The sequence below is a fragment of the Podarcis pityusensis genome (genome assembly GCF_964106645.2).
Source record: "Podarcis pityusensis genome assembly, chromosome: 4".
Lineage (NCBI taxonomy): Eukaryota > Metazoa > Chordata > Lepidosauria > Squamata > Lacertidae > Podarcis > Podarcis pityusensis.
The window spans coordinates 57,885,078-57,909,834 of NC_138027.1; the positions used below are offsets into that span (position 1 = coordinate 57,885,078).

General features: G+C 42.6%; 1 protein-coding gene across 1 annotated transcript in view; it reads left to right on the forward strand.

Annotated features, from left to right (window-relative positions):
- The first annotated feature begins 2,169 nt into the window (after positions 1–2,169).
- DIPK2B (divergent protein kinase domain 2B) overlaps positions 2,170–24,757 on the forward strand; it is a 29,919-nt gene continuing 7,331 nt past the window's right edge. The window contains exons 1-3 of the mRNA XM_081003772.1: positions 2,170–2,510; positions 10,578–10,842; positions 21,951–22,124. Of these exons, the coding sequence (XP_080859898.1) occupies positions 2,275–2,510; positions 10,578–10,842; positions 21,951–22,124 (675 nt within the window). The 5' untranslated portion in view covers positions 2,170–2,274. The remainder of the gene's footprint in view (positions 2,511–10,577; positions 10,843–21,950; positions 22,125–24,757) is intronic.

Genomic DNA, 24,757 nt, shown 5'->3' on the forward strand with positions numbered 1-24,757 from the left:
CTCAGTGTGGCATGGTAAATGGGCCTCTAAAGATTGTAGAGACCAGAACCTTCATGCAATGGCATGCAGTCCTTGATGCTGACAGGACAGAATTCACATGCAACAGAAGCCTGCTTGTTGTACTCTGGGCAGAACGTCATGCCTATCTTCACTTATGAGATGTGTCTCTCAATGTCATCTTTTGCTGCTGCTTGCAAAAGAAAGTGTGAGTTGCCCTCCCTCCCCAATGGAACTACCCCACTCCAGTGCACTATTTAATATATGTCTACAGAGAAGCCTTACAGATTTCATTGGGACTTACTCCTTGCGTAAGTGGCCTTAGGGTTGCAGCCTCAGGGATTTAATAACTATGTGTGGAGCTGTTGTTTCTGTTAGGCTAGTAGGTGGAGTTGCTGTCAGTCACTGAAATATATTTGACAGTGTTGCATGTTCAACCTTTCTTGTAATAAAATCAACGTGATGGACAACAACTAAGACAACAAGAAAGTGGAGCAGAAAAACATAATATGTCTGGACAGCAGCATTTTAATCTTAATTTTATGATGAACCTTGCTAAGGACCTCGGTTGGTCGCCTTGGTTGTCCAAGGGGCCAGGTAGGAATTTCTTCCACTTGGCAGATTGGCTCCAGCCACTTGGTTTTTCGCCTACCTCGTAGCAAATCATCACAACTTTGTAAGGTTTGGCGGTTAGGCATTGGAAATGCATTGTGTGTTGGAGGGGAGGTTGTGGCCATCACCTACCCCTCCCCTTGAAGGGTATTCCGTTAAAAGAATCCAGTGGTCGTGGTTCCTGTCCGATGCCCTGGTCCCTGGTGGTGGCTAGGGCCATGGCACGACCCTCCAGTGACTCTAGGGGAAAGTTTCCAGTTGATTCACATCAACAAGTTCCCTGTACAGGTTGTTAACCCTTGTGTGACTCCCTGCAGGGCGGGCAGGAGTCAAGTATAGTCTGTTCAGATCCAGTGCCTAAGCCAGTACCACTCACATTCTGTAACCAATGAAGTTGTAGGCTTTTTTAGCCCATTAACCTAAAATACTTGTGTCCATGTGTCTTATCTCATCACAAAGCAGGGAGCGGGGTCTCGACTCACAACAACATTTTAAGCCAGGGAGCTGACAGTCACCAGCTATTACGTCAGATTTGAGATGACTTTGTTGTAAAAGCTGTAAAGTTTCACCCATCAGCATCCCAAAGCCACAACTGACTGTAATCCATGCAAATTGACTGGGTCCCTGTCCAGGCTGATTGTGCAAGCAACAAAGCCTAAACAAATATGAAAGGAGCATAATGCACTTGACTCCCTGAAGCAAATGCATGATGGCAGCAGCCAGCTGGTGGCCCATGCATTTTCCCTATCACCCCAAGGAGAGCTCCCACGAACTGACTCTGTGTGGTTATTTCCCCATAACAGATACAATAAAAGACACAATGAACTTCAATATCTCTCTTTTTAAAGTATATTTCTTTAACATAGACCTTAGGTGCTGAACATGGCCCATATACTTTAGTTGTACAGTTCTTCTTAAATATACCTCCTTACTTTTTATGCCTTCCCATGTATTTGGTAGGAAAATGCATAATTTGTTCCCAAAGTTTTTCTAGAACTTATACCCAGCTTTGGAAAGAAGGAGGAGAAGGAATGACAAGATTTTTAGCAATAAAATTGGAAAGCATGTGAGCCAGCAACTGGAAGGTACGTGACTGACAAAACCACACCAGTGTTTTAAAGGAATGTGTTTAGCATTGGCAAAAAATAAATAAATTCAGTTGTTAGAGAAAGAAGTATGAATGAAATGGACTTACAAACAACTTAGCAATCTGATAGTCTGCATTTTAATATAAATAGTATTAAAGATTAATTTTTCATTCTTCACATGCCCTAACTATAATTGTTGCCTGTTATCATGTTATCAGAAGCAGTTCCTGTTGGATTTCACGATGAATACTTTGTGCTCCTTCAACAGGATATCCTTCGTTTGTCCCCATCAACACTATGATGAGCAAAGCTTTCATTGCATTCTGTGTTTGGCGATGGGTGGGTCAACAGCTGCTCCTAGCAGAGGAAAGGTAACTATAGCAACAAAAGTTATCTGCATCCTCATGTATTTCCTTGTGCCCACCCCAGTCCATGCTCCTTCCCACCGAACCTCTGAAGCCACCAACCAGCTGGCAAGATAAGAGAGCTCAAAGTCTCTTGGGCCAAAACTCTCCACTTGAATAAAATGTTGTTCAGTCGAAATCAGAGACCATCAGAAGCTAGTTAGGAGTGGCAGATGCTAGCAATGAGGCCTTGGCTGCATCGCCTTTGCTCTAAATGTGTGGTCAAGCTGTTGCCTCTTCTGTGCTTGAGTCTGAACTGCAGCACTTTCTTAGCAGCAACCGTTTCCCCATCTGCAGGTCCCCGGGTCAAACTCAGCTACAGTTTTGGCCGAACTTTTTTGGGACTTGATAAATGCAATGCCTGCATTGGAACATCCATTTGCAAGAAGTTCTTTAAAGAAGAAATAAGGTCAGACTCTCCGTACCATGTTTGGGGTGGGGACAAAGGGAAGTGGAAGTCTAGCTCTATTAATATTGCCAACTGCTTGGGGTGGTGGGCATTGGGAGGATGAGCTGAAGCATGTAATTTGTCACCAGTTCATATCTGCTGTATGTGTACTTGTCAGTAGTGAATATCACCTTTAGAGCCATCATAGTAAATCCCCACATCGTCACCCTGTGTAATTTGTAGTTGAATCCTATGCCCACTTACTTGGAAGTAAATCTCACTGAACTCAATGCATGCATTCTCTTGCACAGGCTTCCACTGTTAAGTTGTCAAATGACTAACCTGTCTCAGAATCATTTTGCACCAATACCATTTTCAGGAGCTCTTTGCTTATAGGCAGCTGTTAAAAAGTTGCTTCTTCTTCTTCTTCTTCTTCTTCTTCTTCTTCTCCTCCTCCTCCTCCTCCTCCTCCTCCTCACCCCCTCCCTTCACCACAAGGTCCCAGGGTGGGTTACAACAATTACATATAAATTTTTGAGAACAAATACTGTTTTAAATACAGTTAAAACAGATTACAATCAAGAGAATAAGATCCTAAAATACACAGGTGCCAAATGTCAGGGTAAAGAGGTAAGCAAAGAATAAATTTTAACAGCTATATTTTAAAATATGAGTGCAACCACCACCTAGAATGTGCATAAATACATCTTGGCTGTGTAGAGTGAATCTGCTGCACTTCATTCACGCTAGGAAAGGTGTTAGAAATGGAATTCATGTGACTAGTTCTAGCAAGGTTAAATTGAATTTGATTCCTGTTAGCTCCATACAGGCTCTAGAGGAGCTCACAGCTTTATTCTGGTCTTGTTTTTTGTTTTTGTTTTTTTAAAAAACAATATAGGCCAAAATATTGGAATTCCAGTATACCATCACCAGAAATCCCAAATAGCAACAGAGCTGCTAAATAAAACCAGTACAGTTGCCTAAAGGTAAAGGTAAAGGGACCCCTGACCGTTAGGTCCAATCGTGGACGACTCTGGGGTTGCGGTGCTCATCTCGCTTTACTGGCAAAGGGAGTCAACATTTGTCTGCAGACAGTTTTTCCAGGTCATGCGGCTAGCATGACTGAGCCGCTTCTGGCAAAACCAGAGCAGCGCACAGAAATGCCGTTTACCTTCCCGCCGGAGTGATACCTATTTATCTACTTGCACTTTGACATGCTTTCGAACTGCTAGGTTGGCAGGAACTGGGACCAAGCAACGGGAGCTCTCCATGTTGTGGGGATTCGAACTGCCGACCTTCCGATCGGCAAGCCCTAGGCTCTGTGGTTTAGACCACAGCGCCACCTGTGTCCTTGTATATTTACCTACCAGACGCAAATGCCTGTCCTGAATAAATAGTTTCTAACATTCTAAAAGTCAGGAGGACACCAGCTGCAGAGAAGGCTTGGGTTCTTTCAGCCAACTGCTGACCCTCTGATGGTGGTGGCATGCAAAACAGGGCCTCACCTCAAGATCACCTTAAGGCACAAGGGGAATATACAGCAGCAGGAGGAGGAGTAAGCAGGGTTCAGGCTGCATAGCACTTCAAAATGTCAAACCCAGCTCATAATAAGAGCTCTACTTTAGGTGGGCTGTGCCGAAGGATTTATTTTTCTTTACATTATCAAAATTGACTGAAGCATGAACGAGGCTCAAACATTTTCATCTTGCCAGGATTTTGTTAAGCATGTCAGGACAATTGTCAAACATAAATATTCTTCTAGTGAGAGTAAAACATCTACACAAACCATTATCATAATCATTAGATCTATTTCAGATTCACAAAGCAGAGATAGCCAAGATAAAAGTTATTAAGGTAGATGACAGCAGGTAAAGAGTTTTAAAAGGGAAGAGTTCACTCTCTTCTAATATGATTTATATACGGAAAGGTGCTTTTAAAGAATTGGCAGCATGGTGGTGAAAAAATTGCTATATTAATAAATTATAGTTTTAATGCACCACTAGCTATATTATTACTATTACACCAAACAGAGTCAAATTACATTTTTAGATATCTGCTTCTATATAAAATATACTTCACTAAAGCAATAAAAAGCCTTGGTGGAGTTGCTATAAAAGACTCATTTCGCGTTTTACATTTATATTTAAACCACTAAAATGCCTATCATTATGACAGGTGGGTCGTGACTCTAGAGGAAAGACCTATAGATTGCAAGAACCCTGGCAATGTACAGAATATCTACAGCCTGCATATTTTTGCTAATATACATGGGAGAGAAAGTAAAGAGTTCATTAAGAACCACTCAGGAGTCAAGGCTAGGTCTTCGTCCACTCTTGGTCTGGTGTGAATTTGGAGACAAACTGGACTTATTTGTTGATTTAGTGACACATAACCCACCCTTCTAGTACTTTTGCAGAGTATCTTACAAAAACTAAAATACAACATCCCCATAATAAAACACAATACAAAATAATATCTATCTATGAATGAAAGCAGACCAAACAGACATAAATCACAAACAACATTCATCATATAAAACATTATCTCCTGAAAGGTTTTCACCAGCTGGTGGACAGTTGCCAAGGAGATGGGCAAAGAAACCTTAAAGGGCAAAGTTTTCTATATTATGGTTTGGCTCTGCATAGTATGTATAATGTCTGGAGAGTAAGAGCTCCACATTAAGGAAAATATACAGAAGAGCAGATTCAACAAGAACAACAACAACAACAGAATCAGTGTCTTGGGCACAAGCTAGCCTAAATCTGCCCATCACCACTTCACCCACCCCACACCATCCTGTTTCTCTTTATGGCTGAGGAAGGTGGGCACCTTTCCTGGCATCATTGACTAGCAGTTAGGCACAGACCCAAGGGAGTATTTGGATGAAGAGGAGAAACTGGAGATCTGATATATTATTTGTCACTAAGAGGATACTTATGGGACCCTGTTAGTTAGAGTGCAGACCAGTAGTTTTTAAAATAGTCATCATTCACACTGAATTACCTCAGAAACAACTTAGCAGGGATTTATCAATGCTCTCCTGAGTAATGATTTCCTGAAAGGCAACTTGCCTGCTTGCACTGCCAGTCAACCTAATAAGTGTAGCCAGTACTCCACATAAAATGAGTGTGCCCATGGTATGCTGGACTCCAACTCCCTTCAACACAGCCAGCATGCTCAATGGTTAGGGATGCTGGGAGTTGTAGTCTGCAATATCTGAAGGGTGCCACATTGATGGTCCCTGTTATGCAGTTTTTTGCAGCTCATGGTCTTACTTTGCTCATTCTGATTAGCACTTTGCTACAGCTTCTTCACTGGATGGAAGGGTTTAATAGCAAACAGCTACCATGACAGGTGCAGGGGTGGGGAAGGGAGATGCTGAATCCCCCCCCCCAAAAAGAAATCCACCATGGGTGGACCATAGGTATGCTTTATTTATTTCACTTCAGGCTGTAGTAGATTCTGCTGATTCTGAGTATATCAGAACCATTCTGAATGAAATGTATCATTCATTCTAAGAAGTGGTAATTCATACCTGTTCTGTTATCATGCAACTTCACGCTACTCCTCTTTTCTTTTCTTATCTTTGTCTGGATTAACTCTCATTAGCAAAATGGAATTACTAGCTCCCCACCCTGTTGAGTAATGAGTTCTGGTCTATGTGGTAATATTGCTTTTAAAGCCTGAGATTAAATAACTTGATGTAAGAGTGAACTGCTATTCTGGCAACACCCATGATAAGCATTTACAAAGCATGTCAGGTCATTGGTGAACTGGTTAAATGCAGATAGAGTCATGTTCCCAGAGCTTTTTACCTTTGCCCTGCAGGTTTCCAGATGAAGACATCCGTTTGGGTTAATTTATGTTCTTGTTGGTACTGAGTGTTAATGATAGGATGCAGCAGTTTTAATTGATTGCAATGAACAATGGCAATTATGAATCACTTGCATACAAACCACTTCACAACCTTCATAAAGTTTGTCCTCAAAGGAACTCTGTTAGGCTTGCCTTGGAAATTCCCATTTCATAGTTGGAGAACTTAGGCCAAGAAGGAGGCTGCATCAGGTTTCATGGCTGAACAGGGGGCTTCACCCCAGCACGACTCTCTCAATACCAAATTACCCCCTTGGACCTGTCCCTGTTGGCATTTATCTGTCTGAGGAGACAATGGAAGGGTGTGCCTTTAGGGGTTAAGTCTAACTGTTGGAGAGTTACAGTGCCAGCTGTTGCTGTAGACCACACTGACTCTTATTTAAGGGCCGCTTAAAAGTCCACCCTCACCCCCGCCCTCCAATATGTACCTGTAGGCATTTTTACATACGCTTAAAGACGCTCTTGCTTCATTAGGTTTAGACATGAAAATGTGAATCCTGTATTAACCATAATGTTCATTGGCATTGCAAATGCCTCTCCTCCGTCTCCCTTGCACGAGCGACAATCAGATATGAAAATAAATAAAATAAAGTAAAAACGCCCCTCAGATTTCCTGGGTCCTGAAATGAAACACAACTTTGAATTCTCAAAGCTGACATTAAGACTGCTGCCCAGATTGTTTTTACTCCCTCCTGCGCTTGTGCCTGAAGTGCACAAATGTAGCAGGCAAAGCTCTTCCCATCTTTGTAACTCCACACCAAGTTAGGCAAAGCATCACTTTTCAAAAATTCTCCATGTCAGGTTGCTGTCAAAGTGAAAGGAGCAGAGTCAGTAAAAGGGGGGGAAAGTGCTGAATATCTAAGAATTACTCCTCATTTAACAGGTTGCATTCAGACAGCACTTTATTTTGCTTTCATGAAGTTACCTGTTAACTTCCACATTTTATGTGAACTTTCACATGATATGAAAAAGCCACTGCTGAAAAGCTAGTGGAAGTCTAGCACTCATTTCTGGATTATTTGGTTCCAGCGGGGAAAAAATCAAGTGGCGACCCCATTAATCCAGAAAATTGTGGGAGTTCATTCTAATTTCATGCAACTCCTTTAACGGGGAACCCTGGCATCGCTGCTGCAGGGGGGGCCTGGGTCACTGCTTCAGGCCCCCCCCCCCCCCCATTTTAGGGAAGAAAAGACTAAAGGATTCCGCCCAAGGCCTGAAACCGCCAAAGTTGTGACATTTTGCTACGGGGAAGGCAAAACCTGCCAATGCAGGGAAATTCCTCCCCGGTCCTTTAACAGCAACCAATGACATAGCAGCGTCCGCATACCTGTGGAGAAGAGGTTAACCTGCAAAAGAAGGCATAACTGAGAGAGGGCAGGGTGGGAGAAGCTCTGGAGCCGACTGAGGACTCCCAGGTAAGTTCCACCCTCTATTGTGTGGGCAGGGCGGTCCCACCCTACCTGGCCAACTCTCCTGGCAATGCCCCCCCCCCCCGCCACTGGGATTGGTTAACTGAGGTTAGGCAGGAACCTCCAGGTATCCAGCGTGGGAGGGGGTAAAGGCAGGTTGTATTTTAGGGAGCCGCGTAGGATGGGGGCTGCTGCGCGTGACCATGCAAAAAACGCCCCTCATTTGATGTGGGGAGCAGTCATTATTTCTGTTTAAGGCTGTGGTAGATTCCTTGCAAGTCAGGCCATGTAAGGTGCTGAAGGTGGCATAAATGGTTCCTCCCCATTTTATCCTGTCATCTTGCATGTGGGGTATTCTAGGCTGAGCGATAGTGACTAGCCCAAGGGCACTCAGTCAGTTTCATAGCTAATTTGGGATGTGAATACAGGTCTTCATAGTTGAAGGCAAGTCCTCTATCTCTTACACCACAATAATTCCCTGTGTTCCGCGAGTAGGGTCCATGGAACACAGTGGGACTTACTTCTGAGCAAACGTGCAGAGGATGACACTGTCTCTGTGATCATTCACAAATCTAACTTGCCAATTCAACATTCTCCCAAACTCAGAGGAGATAAAGGATTAGATTTCATTCAGTTTTGTAGAGGAGAAATGAAATCAATTTTAAGATACTCATGCTCAAACCACACACTATGAAGGGATTCTGCTAGAATTGGTTTTAAAGCAAGGGATTCTGTGCCTAAAACTGTACACATCTCTCAAGATCCAATTCCTCAAGATCCAAAGGAAGATATGCATGTGCATTTTTAAAATTAAATTTATGCAAGAGGAGGGAGGCAAGTTTTAAAGCATGGAATCTAGTTTTGTTTTGTTGATGGATCTGCATGAGCTTGCATTCTAACCCAGCTGTAACCCAAACAATCTTGCCAAACTGTCTTCAGCTCTCAATGATTAACATTAAATTCATGATGGGGTTAGATAAGGATATTTTTTCTACATTCACATGGAAAATTGGAACAATTGGGAAATTTTCTTGAATGCCTGCCATTAGACTAAATAAAGAAGAAGTTCATGAGGAGTCAACATTATTTGAATGTTTTATCTATGCATCTGCTGCCCCGGGCTCCTTTGGGAGGCAGGGTGTGATAAAAATTGGATAAATTGTAATAACAAAGAATAATTCTTATATAAAATAGCTTGTAGGAGAGAGAAGAAAGTGTTTGTGTACATGCACACAACTGATTGAGGGGCATAATGAAACAAGAGAATCCTGAATTGCCTCCATTTACTTCCTCAGGAAAAGTAGAAAAAAAGGAGAAGGCTCCCTCTCATAAACAATAGCAAATGAGAGAGGAAAGCCTCAGAAACAACATGCGTATAAGGCCAAAATTTGACTGTTCCAGTTGACTGTTAGCTGAGCATGTGACTGTTTCCAGTTGTCTAGGTATTTTGCAGTCAGAAGAATGGAACAGTCTCCCTCAGGAGGTTGTGGACTCTTCTTCCTTAGAGGTATTTAAGCAGAGGTTGGGTAGCCATCTGTCATGGATGCTTTAGCTGAGATTCCTGCATTGCAGGGGCTTAGATTAGATGACCCTTGGGGTCCCTCTTCCAACTCTACAATTCTATGATTTATGATTCTATGGAGACATAGGTGGTTCTCCCTTTTCAATTGCACAAAGGAACTTAGTGCCTGTTTCTTGTGCCCAATTATTATCATCATTGCCAGATTTGTATTAGGAAGTGTTACTGACTGAACACCTTTATCTTGACCACTGGCCCCAGTCAACAAGGCCAATGGTTAGTCTTCCATATACGCTCAGAAACAACCCTCCTAGTATTGTTTTTGAGGCAAAAATCGTAAAGGTAAAGGTAAAGGGACCCCTGACCGTTAAGTCCAGTCGCGGATGACTCTGGGGTTGCGGCGCTCTTCTCGCTTTACTGGTCGAGGGAGCCAGCGTTTGTTTGCAAACAGCTTCCGGGTCATGTGGCCAGCATGACTAAGCCGCTTTTGGCAAACCAGAGCAGCGCCAGAAACACCGTTTACCTTCCTACCGGAGCGGTACCTATTTATCTACTTGCACTTTGTGCTTTCGAACTGCTAGGTTGGCAGGAGCAGGGACTGAACAACGGGAGCTCACCTGTCATGGGGATTCGAACCGCCGACCTTCTGATCGGCAAGCCCTAGGCTCTGTGGTTTAACTCACAGCGCCATGTAGCAAGCTTTAAACACCTCTGGAAGACCCATCAATTTAACCAGGTTCCTCCCTGGCCTATAAGATTCACCACACTGCTCTGTTTTGTTGTTGATATGTAACTGAATGTTTTATTGATGATGTCTCTGTTTTTACCGATGCATTTCTTTGCATTTTGGTTATATGCAGTATATAGATTTTTTAAAAAATAATCTTATCGTGCTTTATGTAAACTAGGAATTTTTCATATCAAGGGGTATGTAAATATATTATTATTATTACAACAACAGACATTTAGATGTTATAGTGATTTCTTCTGTTTTTTTTATAAGCACCCCTTCTGTGGCTGCTTTCCAATTTAATTTCACTCCTGGATATTATTGTGTGGAATTGGAGTGGAGGGGGAATAAGTGATAGCTTTATCCAGTTTCAAAGAATAGAGCCTGCTTGATAAAGGCTTTGTGCCCTAATAAAGAGTGGATACTACTTAGCCACCTTATAGATTTGTTTTGGAATCCTACCTGGAAATGTGAGAATTTGGCAGGCACCGCGGTCTGCTGGTGCTTAGCTGGGCTAAGGTAGATTAACAACATTGCATGTCTTGATTTGATGGCAGGTTTGACAGCTGGCTTTCTTCCAGTTTAAAACTCCCTCCCAGCTACCTCTCCTACTACTCTGGGAACTACTCAGATGACACCGTAAGTTGGCGGCCAGTGGATCTCTCCAGATTAACCACAAAATACCAGCACGACCAAGCAGACAAGAGGATTTGCACTTTTCTTACCCACACAAAAAGCTGCAGCATCGAGCGAGTCTTGTGGAAAACAGAGAGATTCCAGAAATGGCTAAAAACAAAACGCCTCACCCCTAACCTGGTCCAGGTTGGTATACAGGGCCCTGAAATATGGAATTTACACAACAGAGTGTTTAACGGGAGTAAAGTGTTTTATTTTTATGGGATCTGGTTCTCTTGTATACACCCCACCCCAACACACACACACACACCACACATCACAAAGAAATCACTTGTAATTTGCTGGATCTGGCTCAGTTTCTACTAGTTTTCTTCACTACTTGGATACAGAAGGAAGCCATATACACACCACAGTCACACCTGAAACTAAAGTTAACATATGGATGGGGTGCATGCCACCACTTAGTAAAAGCCATCCATAATATTGTGCAAAGAGGTGAAGAAAATCTTGCCACACCCCTGTACCTGATCAGAAACCAAATCAAGGAAAGATTCTCTTCATGCATGCACACTGTCCGAATATGCAAACTGCAAACACGTCAGAAAATAATTATTCACCTTAGCCTCTTGAATCTGTATGGTACGGAAAATCAAGCAAGAGTTTGGCAGTCCCTTAGAGACGAACAAATTTATTATGACATAAGTTCCCATGGACTGCAATATGCCATGGATTTGCTTTTGTTTTTGTTACTTCCTCTTAACGTTCCCACCGACTGCCATCTTTGAAGGCTAGCCATTGTTCAGTGCTTACCTCCTAAACTGCATAAGCTAATGTGGGGTGACAGGGTTATGAATTTGGGCCAGGCATGTTGGAACAAGCTGGTGACTGGTCTCTTCCAATCTGGGAGAAAACGCCTATTGCATAAGAAGCTTCAGCAAAAGTAGCAACCTGATCTTTACGCTTTTAGACCCATCCCTGCTAGGTGTTGGTGCCAGTGACTTTCCTTAAAGGGCAACCAAAGCATTACCTGCTGCTCAGCTGATGCCAATGTCTGTGGGGCCGTTGTGTCAAGGTAGGGCAGTGTCGGGTCGTCCTCCCCCCCTCCCCAGATTCTGGCAGACACAGCCACCCTACAGAAGAAACTTGCTATCCTCCTAGAGTATCAGACACTCTCTGGTGGCCTCGTGCCCAGAGAGAGGCAGGCACCAGCCCAGCACTGAAGTGTCTTTCATCTCTCTCACCCAACTATAGTGATGCATGTCATGCGAGAGGAAGTCTGTTGGCCTTTTTACTGAATTCCTTCTGAGTCACGTAGGTTGAGTGAAGAGATAAATCTCATCTTCTGGCCGTAGTTCCTGCTGTTTGGGGACAGTTGCTGGGCAGTTGCTGTCTCCAAGGAACAGGAGCAAAAGGCCAAGAATTGGGGGGAGGCAAACAACAAAACAGCAGCAAAGCATACCAGCAGCACTGAAGAGCAAAAGAAGGAAGGAAGGAAAATGGAAGCAACAGCACTGGGCAATCGGGCATTGGATACCCAGAACTCTTTGTTGGGGGAAATGTACTGTGAATACTTTAAATATATAGGGTATATGCAGCAGTGGCCATCTTAACCTCAAACACAGGATGCTGGTTTTTGTTGTTGTTGTTGTGCAATTGTGGAGAAAGAAAGATGCTGACCACTAGTTGTACCAAAGAGCCTTCACACATTGGGTCAGCAGATAAATGGTGCTGGTGTTAACAGCTAATTTTCAAAAGAAGGAATCGTCTATTTAAGTAACTGAGATGTTTTGCCAAAAGGGAGTTATAGGATGGGCTCTTTAGAAACTTTTTGTCTCTTACTTGACTCTGTCAAACAAATGCTGGCCTGTTTTGTTCTTTCCTTCTTCATCCCTCAGAGCTGCTACAGGTAGGCATGTTCTTGGGTAGGAATAACATTCCAGTCCTTAGGATAGAGCAAGCTCCACAGCACCCACCGGCATGCCCAGTGGCAGATTCAAAGAAACAGAGGCTGGTTTTCTATCATATGACTGAGATGCTCAGAGGTGCAAACAAACAAAGGTGTTAAAGAAAGGCACTGGCATGGCTTCCTACCTTACCACTCACAAAATAGATATGAGACTTTGAAAAGTTACAACCTCCCTCACCCATCAAACATTTTCATGATCTAAAAGCAATATCCTTTGCCAGATCAGAAAAAATAGCTCACTTTCTAATATCTGAGCGATTTTTCAAGGGAAATTCCAAATGATATTTTAATAATATAATAATATTTACATACTACTTATCATTCACAAAGCAAACTGAAAAGGATTTACAAAGATTAAAATCAAAATTAAATGCAGAATCTTCTAAGGCCCTTCTTCGTGGGCCTTCTCTTTGAGAGATCCAGAGGGTGGCAACACGAGAACAGGCCTTCTTTGCCATGGCTCCTCATCTGTGGAATGCTCTCCCTCAGGACGTTTGCCTGGCACCTTCATTATACACCTTTAGGCGCAAGGCAAAAATGTCCTTTTTTAACCAGGCCTTTGGTTGATCTGATTGACATCCTATGCCCTTTTAAAATGTGGCTTTTTGGGGAGGGGGGTTATTATGTTGTTGTTTTTATTTTTATTATATATTTTGGTTTTATATTTTGGTTTTGTTCTGTGAACTGCCCTGAGACCTCTGAGTATAGGGTGGTATATAAATAGTAGTAGTAGTAGTAGTAGTAGTGGGGAAAGCTTGAGCAAACAGGTGCATTTCCAAGAAAATTTGGAATCACAAACAGTTGTTACCTTCCAGATGTAAGGAGGGAGGGCATTCTAGACGTAGGCTTCAGTATGGAGAAACTTCTCAGGGAGGTATGCCAGACACCCAGCAAATACATGTCACATCCACTTAGAGGGTTTTAAAATTATTTTTACTTTTTGAGCCAGCTTAGTCATTTATTGACCCTTTCTCCCTCTGTGTCTGACCCACATAAAGATGCTTAAGTATAAGCAAGCCCATTTGTGCTACTATTATCAGAAAAGTAGACAACTGATATATTGTACAAGCCAAATAACGTTTTAAATGAAAGATAAGCGGCTCTAACAGAGATATCAATATAACCAAATTTCCCACAAGGGAGGCCTCATCACCTGCAACAAATTAAAATAACACAAGATGAATGAAGAACAAAACAAAAGCATGGACACTGAGGCTTTGACACTTTACACATTTACCTGGAAGTAGTCCTCTGCAACTCAGTACGTTTCCGAGCACAATTCAAAGTGTTGGTGCTGACCTTTAAAGCCCTAAACGGCCTTGGTCCAGTATATCTGAAGGAGCGTCTCCACCCTCATCGTTCTACCCGGACACTGAGGTCCAGCACTGAGGGCCTTCTGGCGGTTCCCTCACTGCGAGAAGCCAAGTTACAGGGAACCAGGCAGAGGGCCTTCTCGGTAGTGGCGCCTTCCCTGTGGAACACCCTCCCACCAGATGTCAAAGAGAACAACAACTACCAGGCTTTTAGAAGACATCTGAAGGCAGCCCTGTTTCGGGAAGCTTTTAATGTTTGATGTATTATAGTATTTTAATATTCTTTTGGAAGCCGCCCAGAGTGGCCGGGGAAGCCCAGCCAGATGGGCGGGGTATAAATAATAAATTATTATTATTATTATTATTATCACTAGAGCTAACGTCTGAGCAGGCAAACATAGGCTTGCACTGCCAGCTCTATCTTTCCAGCTTGTAAATCAAGGAGAGCGTCACTGTGAAGAAAAGGACCCTGCCTGCTTGAGCAGAGAAGTGCTTTAATCTAGAATCTCACATTTCCCTTTCCCCTCAAAATCCCCTGTGCTACTCCAAGATTTAAAACGGTTCGGATTTCCAGCCCCCACAGGTCCTCTTCCTTACTCCACAAGATGGCAGCATGAAACATGTCACCAGAACTTTGTTGGCAAAACAGAACTGCAGCTGTGCAAGAAGTATGGGGAATCCCCTCTAGCAAGCAACCAATATTTCCTATTATGAGCATGTAGGTTCACAACAGTAGAGTTCCATTGCTTAAACGCGAGGGCCACAGCCAACTTTTTATTCAGAAAATGTAGGAATGTTTAAGTAGAAAAATTGACATGGCATATATTCACCGCCTCCTTCTACGCTAGGGCAAGCTTCACATTGCTCTGAGTAGCTTCTGACAGAAGTTTACCACAGCGAGGTGCCTCCCCTCTCTCTACTCCCTTCTCTCCCCTTGTTCAGTTTGGATGAAACCCAATCTCTGCTGGCTGCCTTGTGCCACACAAATATCTCCCAGAGTGCAAAATCTTTAATGCATACTGTACTTTCCATTTGAGCACTCCCTAGAGCGTTGGAGTTGAGCCAATTTTTCTCACAGGCTAAAGTTTCCTCTCTGTGCTGAAGGCGCCTGCCGAACTTCTAAGTAGGCTCGACATTTGCTGGGAAGTCAAACTCATGGTGCCAGACGGAAAAATCAGTCAGAACTGGGGACAGCCACACACTAGATAAAGTTTGGGGTTTTTATTTTGGTATAACTTTTTAGTGGGCACAATAGCTTTTTCTCCACTTGCCCCAGTTATTTATATGCACTAGATTTCAACTAAATAATGCTACATACCCAGTTGGAAGAAGACCAGTTTTTTTTTTACCAACACTCATTTTTCTTTCCTGGCTTTGGCTACCATTTTACTTGACTACCGTGAGTACTGAAACACTGGATATATTAGCAGACCTTTGCGAAATATTGGCAAAATATACTGCTGTATAGTCAATGTTCTGGGAAAAGGATTTGCAAATTTTGAAGCTCAGTCTTCCAAATAAAATTATTCCAATGTTTATTTATTTTTATAACCCATTCTGTTCCAGAGGCTCAGTGCAGGTAATTTCAGAGGGATTATTTGTTTGTTTGATTGATTCAATTCCATTTATGGGTCATTTTCCATGAAATATGCTGAAGCAATTTCACAGTAAACAAAAAACAAGAAACCTATCAACAATAAAAAAACCAATTACAGTGTGTGTGTTTGTGTGTGCATGCGTGTGTTTGTATGTATATGTGTGTGTGTGTGTGTGTGTGTGTGTGTAAAAACCTTTTTTTAAAAAAAATCCATATATAAAAACAAAACAAAAAAATAATATGTAAAAACAATTTCAAATCCAATGAAGATACAGGTGGGAATAAGTATTCAAATTCAATACAGGCTGGGAGAAATACTGTTTACTTCAGGCTTGATGAAGTCCTGTGAGAACTTCACAAAGTCTCGCAAGACTTGGGCTGGGTGCAAACCATGGAGTATTTGGCTGGGCAATGACTTCTACTGTCTGTCTCTTCATCGTCACAAGTCCTGGCTAGGTAGTCACTAGACATGGGCTGCATCTAGACACATCAAAGAAGCGTTTCAGTTAAACACGTTTTAAACTTTGTATGACAAATCGCGTTGGCAAAAGCGGAACTCCACACCACCACCTGGTGTCACAGTGTTATAATGCATATACAGTCAAACCTTGGTTGTCGAATGTAATCCATTCCGGAAGCCTGTTCAGCTTCCAAAATGTTCGACAACTGAGGCAAGGCTTCCGATTGGTTGCAGGAGCTTCCTGCACTCAAGCAGAAGCCGCATCGGACGTGTGGCTTCCGGAAAACGTTCGAAAACCGGAACACTTACTTCCAGGTTTTCGGCTTTCAGGAACTGAAACGTTCCAAAACGGAAGCATTTGGGAACCGAGGTTTGACTGTACGACACTTTTTCTTTACCAGTCTAGCTGAGTCCTTACCCCCAACCCCCCCAGTACATTAAACCCCGGGGGGGGGGGGGTTAATACATACCACCCAGTCTAAAAGGTCATAGATAGTTACGAGTCAAAGGCCTGGTTAAAAAGGAAGGTTTTTGCCCAGCACCTGAAGATATATAATGATGGCTCCAGGTGCACCTCCCTAGAGAGAGGATTCCAGAATGCACCAGGAAACTGCATCAGAGAATCCAAACACAGTGTTACTCCATTTAGGAATACTGTGTTTCTTTCCCTTTTCTTTCATTCTAAATAAAAAGGATATCTACTGCCATGCAAACAACAATTCCTGCATTGCAGGGGGCTGGACTAGACAACCCCTTGGATCTCTCCCAACTCTACAGAATCTGTGATTCTGATTCAAAGGTCTGGAGTACTCTTAGGATTGCACTGTGAATGGCTGTTCCCATGGGTTGGTTTTTGGTTTTTTTAACCCGCAGCAGAAAATAGGCATTGATACCCTTGCCTAACCCAGTAATCCTCTTTCATTGACAGGCTAAGCAACTGCAAATAGCACATTTCAAAGAAAAGCATCTCTAAAGTACACTTACTCCCACTGCTGCATCAAGGTAGTTGTACTCCCTTGACGGCTGTGTCTTCCCGTATGTAGTTTTGGATACAGAGGAGACTTGACAGAAGTTATTGGGCTCAAGTAATTTTCTTTTATAGTGCAAAGAATTATGACAAGCCTTAACATACTTGAATCAAAATGACAGACCATGAAATAATGTTTTTCACTTTACGCCGCCTGCCCTGTCTGACCCAGCTATCAATTGAGTGGCCTGCCACAATGATTATTTCGTCTGTCACAATGAAAATCTTTATTGCAAACTACAAATGCTCCTTTGCTGAAAAGCCTTCCCTGCCCCAGAGACAACCTCGATTTAACTTTGTGCTTATATGCAGCTCTGAATGGAACACAGCAGCCTATACAGGAGTAAGTTCCAGGTTATGTTACTTGCATTTCAGTTCCAAATAAACATGTGTGTTTAATGCCTGGAATTATCAAAAATGTGAGTTTTTTCTTTTGACTCTTTGTTTGGAGGGATGCTTTTCTTTTTTAGCATTTTGGGTTATATCCAATGGACTCAAGTTAGTCCTGTCCATTAATTCTAGGGAGCCTACTTGGAGTATGACTAATATTGAATTCAATCCTACTATCTTAAGTCTTTTTTCCTAATATTAATGGGGGGGGGGAGGAGTTGTGTTGCAGATGGACAATGGCTACCATTTAATTTTTCTTTTAAAATAGCCCCCCCCCGCAATATTATGATAGAACTGTTTTTAGAATTAGATCTGCTGTGGGAGTGAATTGCCATTTGATCTGAACTGAAAAGTGTAGCTACCTTTCTTCACACACCCCTCCACTATAAAGCAGGTGTGTGTACCAAGTCAAAACAAATCAATAAATTCAATCAATTAAGTTTATTGTTCTGCTACAGTGAATCAATATATATCAACTATTCAGTCAACTGGCCAATCGTTTTGGTTACACAAACTTTGACATTTGATTTAAGCTGCTAATTACTGAGAAGAAAACCCGATCATCTAATGCTCAGTTGCAGAAGAAAAAAGGGGAAATCAATAATACATTCATACACAGCAAAATACTCTCTAAAAAATGAGAAGGAGGCCTAGGCCAATAAATGTTACAAAAAGCAACATCAGCTTCGATGTTAACAAATAGGAAAACCTCCCCCTTTAACCTCTAGATCCCTTTGAGCCATTCCAAATAGCTACACCAAAGGGCAGCTGTCTTATGTTGCCCTTTGGCACTCAGCTCTGGTGCCTGGCCTTAGTTTCCAGCTAACTAGTTAGGAGTGGCCCCAGGTGGGCAGTGCCACAGCAATAACAGTCCTACTTGCCACGGCTAGTGCATTCCAGAGACCAGGGGATCAGGAAGCCAGGGGTGCCCTAGCAGCTAAGCAAACAGTTAATTAGCTCAGGCTACAAGTTGTAAAAGCAACTGCAAAACCCTGAAAATATATTTAAGTGTTGCCATCAAATTTTAGGAATTACAGGTCTTAACAAAAAAATATTACAAATCTATGCACACTGAATCGCTATCAGTGGGACTTCCGGGGTGGCGCCATTGGCAATGGCGGATTCCCTCTGAACTGGAGGGACTAGCTCTGCGTGAAATGGGTCTTTTCCGCTACGGCGAAGCGGGGACCCTGCTAAAAATCACAGGAGGATGAAGCTTGTGACCATGGGACTCGGCGGGCACCCTTAGCGCCCCCCCAACCCGCAAAGGAACTCACTAACGGGCTCCGAAGTGAAGAGGGGGAAGTGGCATGGTGCTGTGAGTCAACTGCTATTTCCGTGGAGCGAAGCCGCATAGCCGTTGCCGGAGAGCGCTGCCTTTTTCCTGGGACAATTTGGCTTCTAAAATAAGCACCCGTGAGTACTTAAAATTTGAACAATCGGACTTTAAATAAGGACTTGCGAGCAGAAAGGAATTGGACTTAAAAATTTACTTCAATTTGGTACTGAAACGGGAAGGTCTAAACAGGAAGTCAGCCTTCCTTTCTTTGTAGACAGAATAAAGCAAAGACAACGTAAACTAGAGCTCAGAAAATCGCTTTTAAAGGATTGGCTTTCATCATTTAAAATTGTTGAACCCCCCTTCGGCAGCAGGAGAAGAAGGGGGATCCTTTTTGGACTGCTTAAACCTGCAGAAGTGAGTTTAAAGTAAAGTAACTTTCTACCATCCTGATCCTGGAGCGGGGTGTCAGGACTGACGTTTGAAGCTCATTGACCAGAGACAAACGTTTTTGACAGATAGTTAAAGGAAGAGAAACAGTGATTCCACTGTTTCCTTTCGCATTTTAAAGGAATAAATATTGACAAAAAAGGATACTTTGTTGCAAGAACAAATAGAAGTTCTCTCCCTAGAGGGAGACTGTGAAACTGTAACTAATTCCAGGGAGCTTGCAGCTGTCACAGATTACAGTCGTGGGAATGGACTTGTGACCTTGTAGGACAATGTATTCAGAGGCTCTGTTGTGTGCTCTCTGGAAAACAAGTGCCCTACTGGAACAGTTAAATGAGAAGATGGATTTGATAACTAATGCGGCCAGGATTTTTGAACAGGCAGTGGGAAACTATGTGGAGCCCACCCAGGAATTAGATCAGGAGTGTGTCCTGACAGAGCAGATGAGAGAAGAGGATGTTGCTGAATCTTGGGCGCCTGAGATGGAGGGAGCTGCGGCCTTGCAGGAACATGAGCTTTTGGATTTGACAAATGAACTTGGAAAAAGCCAGATTTGGAAAGATAAAGCTTGGATTGGTTTGGAAATGGGGGGTTGGATAGACCCCCCTATGCAGGGATGTTTGTACTTTCCGAATCTGGCAATGGGCCGTGAGATGTTTGGAGCTGTGGGGGCTCTCAATTTTGGAGGGATTCTGAAACATGTTTTTAAATACCACATGGAGTTGAGTCTGGACTATGGAAAAGGGGCTGATTTGTTGAAAAGGGTCAAAAACATCACCAAGCTGGAGTTCCCACGAGTGAAAGGAGAATATGAAGAAGAGCTGCGGAAGGGACATGGAAGAGATTTAAGGGCCTCGGATATAAGGTTACCAGGTTAATGCGCTAGATCGATGGGATAAAAAGGACTGACAAAACCCGGGACCAGGAGGAAGGGACACTGGATGAAGACTGGATTATTTTTATTTCTTGTTTTTATTACCAGGATTGTTTTATAAAATTGATGAATGTTAGAAAAATGCTGGAACGAAATTCCTTGGCTCTAGCAAAAATGTTTAAAGAATTAGGTAAGAATATTATGGTTGTGAGAAGTCGGTAAAAATAAGATTTAAGTTTTAAGTTTTTAAGGTTTTCTATAAGATAAGATGAAAATAGATTAAGGTAATGTAATGACAGAATATTACGAAATATGGAAAGGATTTGCTGCGATAATTATTAACTAGGATACAAAAAAAGGGAGGAGGAGGAGGTCAAAGAAAGAAGGTAATGAGAGTTGAGGATTTGAGAATGATGGATTTATTTTTGTCTGTTTGCGGTGTATTTTTGTTTTTTGAATTTGTATTGTTTGATGTGGTTTGTTTTTTCTTTGTTTCTTCTTTTTTCTTTTTCTGCTTTGTTTTTTCTCTGTAATTTAAAAAATTTTCAATAAATATCATTAAAAAAAAAAAAATGAATCGCTATCAGTGACAGTATAAAAAGGTTCTCTGAAACAAACATTTGCACCAGCCATCTAAACAACAAAAGGGCGTGAGTCTGGCGAGTCTTTGTCAAAAGAGAGTTTCAAATGGCAGGTAGCACCAACAAAAGGCTTACGGGATTTTCATGTTCTAAGAATATGCCAGATGCCACTTTCCTGACATTTCCTGATCCCAGTTCATTCAGGGTTCTAAAGCTAAGAATGACTGTCTTGAATTCTGTCTGGAAACTGACTGGCAACTATTGCTGTTCTTTTAGTGCTGGTTTAATTTGAGTTTTGCAGTAGGTCTCAGAAAATATCTTGGCTGACACATTTTGAACTAGGGTTGCCCGGTCAGGAGTGTTAGGAAATTTCCGTTCCACCTTAAAAGGGAGCAGGCTTTGTGAGTCACACAGCCTGCGTATTTCCTGTTTCACAGGATGTTTCTGTTGTGTCTTTGTTTTCTCTCTCTCTGTGTCAGAGACACTGAAGCAGGCAGTCATGTTTTTTGTTCTGATCAACGCTGATTAAACTTGTAAATAATGCTCTCCTGCGTGCAACTTTTGCTGTGCATTATCTGCTGCTAGAGCGTGCATGATTTCTGGAATGTGGCAGGCTATTTCTGGAGCTCGTGTCGCTAATTGCTGATACTGTATCTACGGGAGATTGATGGATCATCCGGAAAGGACTTGTGGGGCCATGATGGACTTTGTCTCCCTGGCAGTATCCCAACAAGGAGCACCCCAGATCCAAGTGATACAGGAGGCATTTTGACACCTGTGCGTATGAATGTCAACACATATGAAACCGATGGCAGTGCTTCTTTGTAGCTATTAGGCTATTTTTGCTTTCCGTTTCCCAAGTGAGGGACGCTGTGGCAGTAGGACAGCACCTTCTCATTTCGCCTCAGGAGGCAAAACAGGGTGTGCTGCCTCTGCAAGTACCCAATCTGCCCCCAATTCCCAGGGATAAATAATATCCTCTAGTTATTTCAGAATAAATCTACTATTGTTGGGAGTTTTCACTGTGCAGTGGGATGTGATTTTCATATGGATCCATTATAAATATCATAAGCAATTTATTCATATTTCTATTATATAAACATGCCTGTGCATATGGGTTCTTTTGTACATCACTTTTCAGCTATGATTTTAATTAAAAAAATAATTAAGCAGGGCCATTGAATTTCATGTGTACCTGCTTCTTCAGATGCTCTGTTTAATTATATACAGCAGTGGTAATTTGTAGGGTCAGGTCCTAACCATACAAAGGGACATACAAAACACAGGCCCATTCAATCAAAGCCCCTGTGCTATATGCAGAGACAAGACTGACCCTTTCCCCTTCTCTTCTTTTTAGGGTCTGAGTACACCGATGCTTCGCTGCCCTTCACAACGGCTGCTGGACCGAATAGTGCGGCGATATGCTGAAGTGGCAGATGCTGGTAGTGTCTACATGGACCATTTCACCGACCGGGATAAATTGCGCCTCCTCTACACGCTCTCAGTTAATGCACATCCCATCATGTTACAGGTACAACTCCATCTGTCTTCCTGTGGTGTAAATTACCACCCCATGACCCAAGTTCAAGTCATTTTGACCAGCTGGAGCTACAGTAAACTTGGTTCAAAAATAGGGATCAGTAGGTTTCATAGCCACTCTGCTGCACAGAGAACTGCAGGAGCCTAAATTTACAAGCCAAGTGGACTGGACACTTGCCTTGACAGAGATCAAGAACAACCTCGTAAAATTGGAATCAATGCACACTATACTGTGACTCCCTCTCTGAGAAGCTGTGCTCAAATGAAAAATGGCAGTGGGTGGGAGTATTATTTTGTTTAGCAAAATTGTGTGGTACTTAACCACACAGGTTCTGCTGAACTGAAGAGAGTCATGAAGGCCAATTCAAACAACCATACAGACCCACACCCTCTCAGTGCATACACACAACATATTGAATATAGGCACAGCAAGCCAGACCCTTTGAATTAGGCATTATTAAACTCCCTGAAGTATGCAACATGAACCGAGTGACAAAAATGCACACTAGCCAATTCACAGGCTAATTCACACAGCTGGTTTCCAACGTGCACACTCTAGCCATTCATAAAGAGAAATTAAAAAGTCAGCACAGACTAAAAAGAGAAGCCCCAAAGTGGTGTTGTCCATCAAACTTGAGCCTACATCATACAAAACCAGAGGGCTGTATTTTAAGCTGAGAGGGTGTTTTTTAAGCAATCAGAAATCCTGCTAAGATGCTGAATGAGGCCTTAGTGATATATTGCATGCAACATCTTGATAGCCAACATTAGGTGCATAACTTGACAATTTTATATTTGGAAGAATCTAAGAGGGCAACATGTTCCATTTTATTAAATCTTTGCTTTTGGAAATCATGGGCATATTTGACCAACTTCTAGTGAACGAAACCAATGGTTCATATCCCACAAAACTATGGACCCCAGACTGATATGATATGAAGGTCTTTGGGATGCCAAGTGGAAGACTTTTGCAGATATGAGTCTCCTTGTGTAGGGGTGTCATGTCAAGGACTGAACCTGGGGGCCTTGCACATGCAAAAGATGGACACTACTGCCAAGCTAAAGCACATAGCTGCAACCACTGTAGAGGTGGTGGTTCTTTTCCACCTAGCTGTGTATCTCTGTTGTTTTCACAAAAGAAGCACATCATGATTATTCACATTTTTCTTCCTTAATGTCTACAAATGTAGAAACAAGCATTAACCTATAATAAAACTCCATTAAATACAATGGGGCATATTACAGACTCATATGATTCCTTAGGGTGTATATCTAAAGCCTTGGAGTAGCTGTTAAACAGTTTAAAGCTGACCCTTGCGTTAACTTCAGCCCAGATTGTTGAAGGTGTGCTTAAATTGGTCTTAACTTTTTATTTCAGCAGGTCAGCAAGTTCATATGGGAGAAGGGAGTCCTGTTAGCATAATTCCTTCTTCTTTTCTCCTTTATGATTATTGAAAACTTAACAATACATGTTTTATCTTTATGTTTTACTTTGCATTGTTACCTTCACTAAGTTGGCGTCTGAGAATACCTTTGTCAACACATAACAATGTTATCAGAAGGGACAACCCTGTTGCACAGTCTTCGGTGGGTAGTGGCTGCCCATCAAAAAGGGTGAGGTGATCAATCAGCATTCATTGTTACTTAACAGGGTAATAGGAACAACTATTTATTTCTTATAAAATCTTCCTTTTACTGGCCATTACCAGTGAACACTGATTTATGGCTGATCGCCTTAGCCATTTTGATATCTGGGAGGAGACCGTGACATTGGTTTGCCTGTTCTGAGTAAAGAGAGGACACCTAGAAAGGGGAGGTTTTTATTCTGGCTGCCTCAAGAGAAGAAATTTTACCATTTTGGAAGTGGCTGGCAGTTTTTGCATGAATGCTGCTGTTTCAGTGGGACGGATACTGCTATTGGAGCTGTGCACTAGGTTGGCTGAGGGCCCAGCCAAATCAGGCATATATGGAGGGTCTCAGATGAGTTGGGCACACACAGCCATTGGTCAGGTTGGATTGGCCCAGAGTGACAGGTGGCTGTAAGGAGGGAGGGCATAAGGCAGAAAGGAGAGCTGGGCAGCATGTGAAATAGGCCAGTGGATGCACCTTCCCAAAAGAAAGTAGGCCCAAGCAGTGGCTCTCCTTCCTCCTTGATGACTTACAGGATCAACAGCTATAGAGCTGAGGCATAGATCCTGCATAGGACTGGATCCTCCTCCTTAACAGCTGTTAAACTGTACTACCCAATCCAGGCATAGGCAAACTTGGCCTACCATGTGTTTTGGGACTACAGCTCCCATCATCCCCAGCTAACAAGACCAGGGGTGATGGGAGTTGTAGTCCCAAAACATCTGGAAGGCCGAGTTTGCCTATGCCTGATCCAATCTTATGCTGTGCTGGGGCCCTAACAGTTTAAAAGGGACTTAAGGGTTAAACAAAATGGTGATGGGGAGACTTAGTTTTGGGGACAAATCAGGGATGGGTGGCCCCCAGGATAGCATATTGCCCTGATATGGGGGCCTCAGAGCAGTGACACAGGGTGGATTGTTTGTGGACAGCCCTAATTGCTGTGAATGCTCTTGCAGTGTGTTTGCTTTGACACTTCATAATATACCTGCTCGGAAG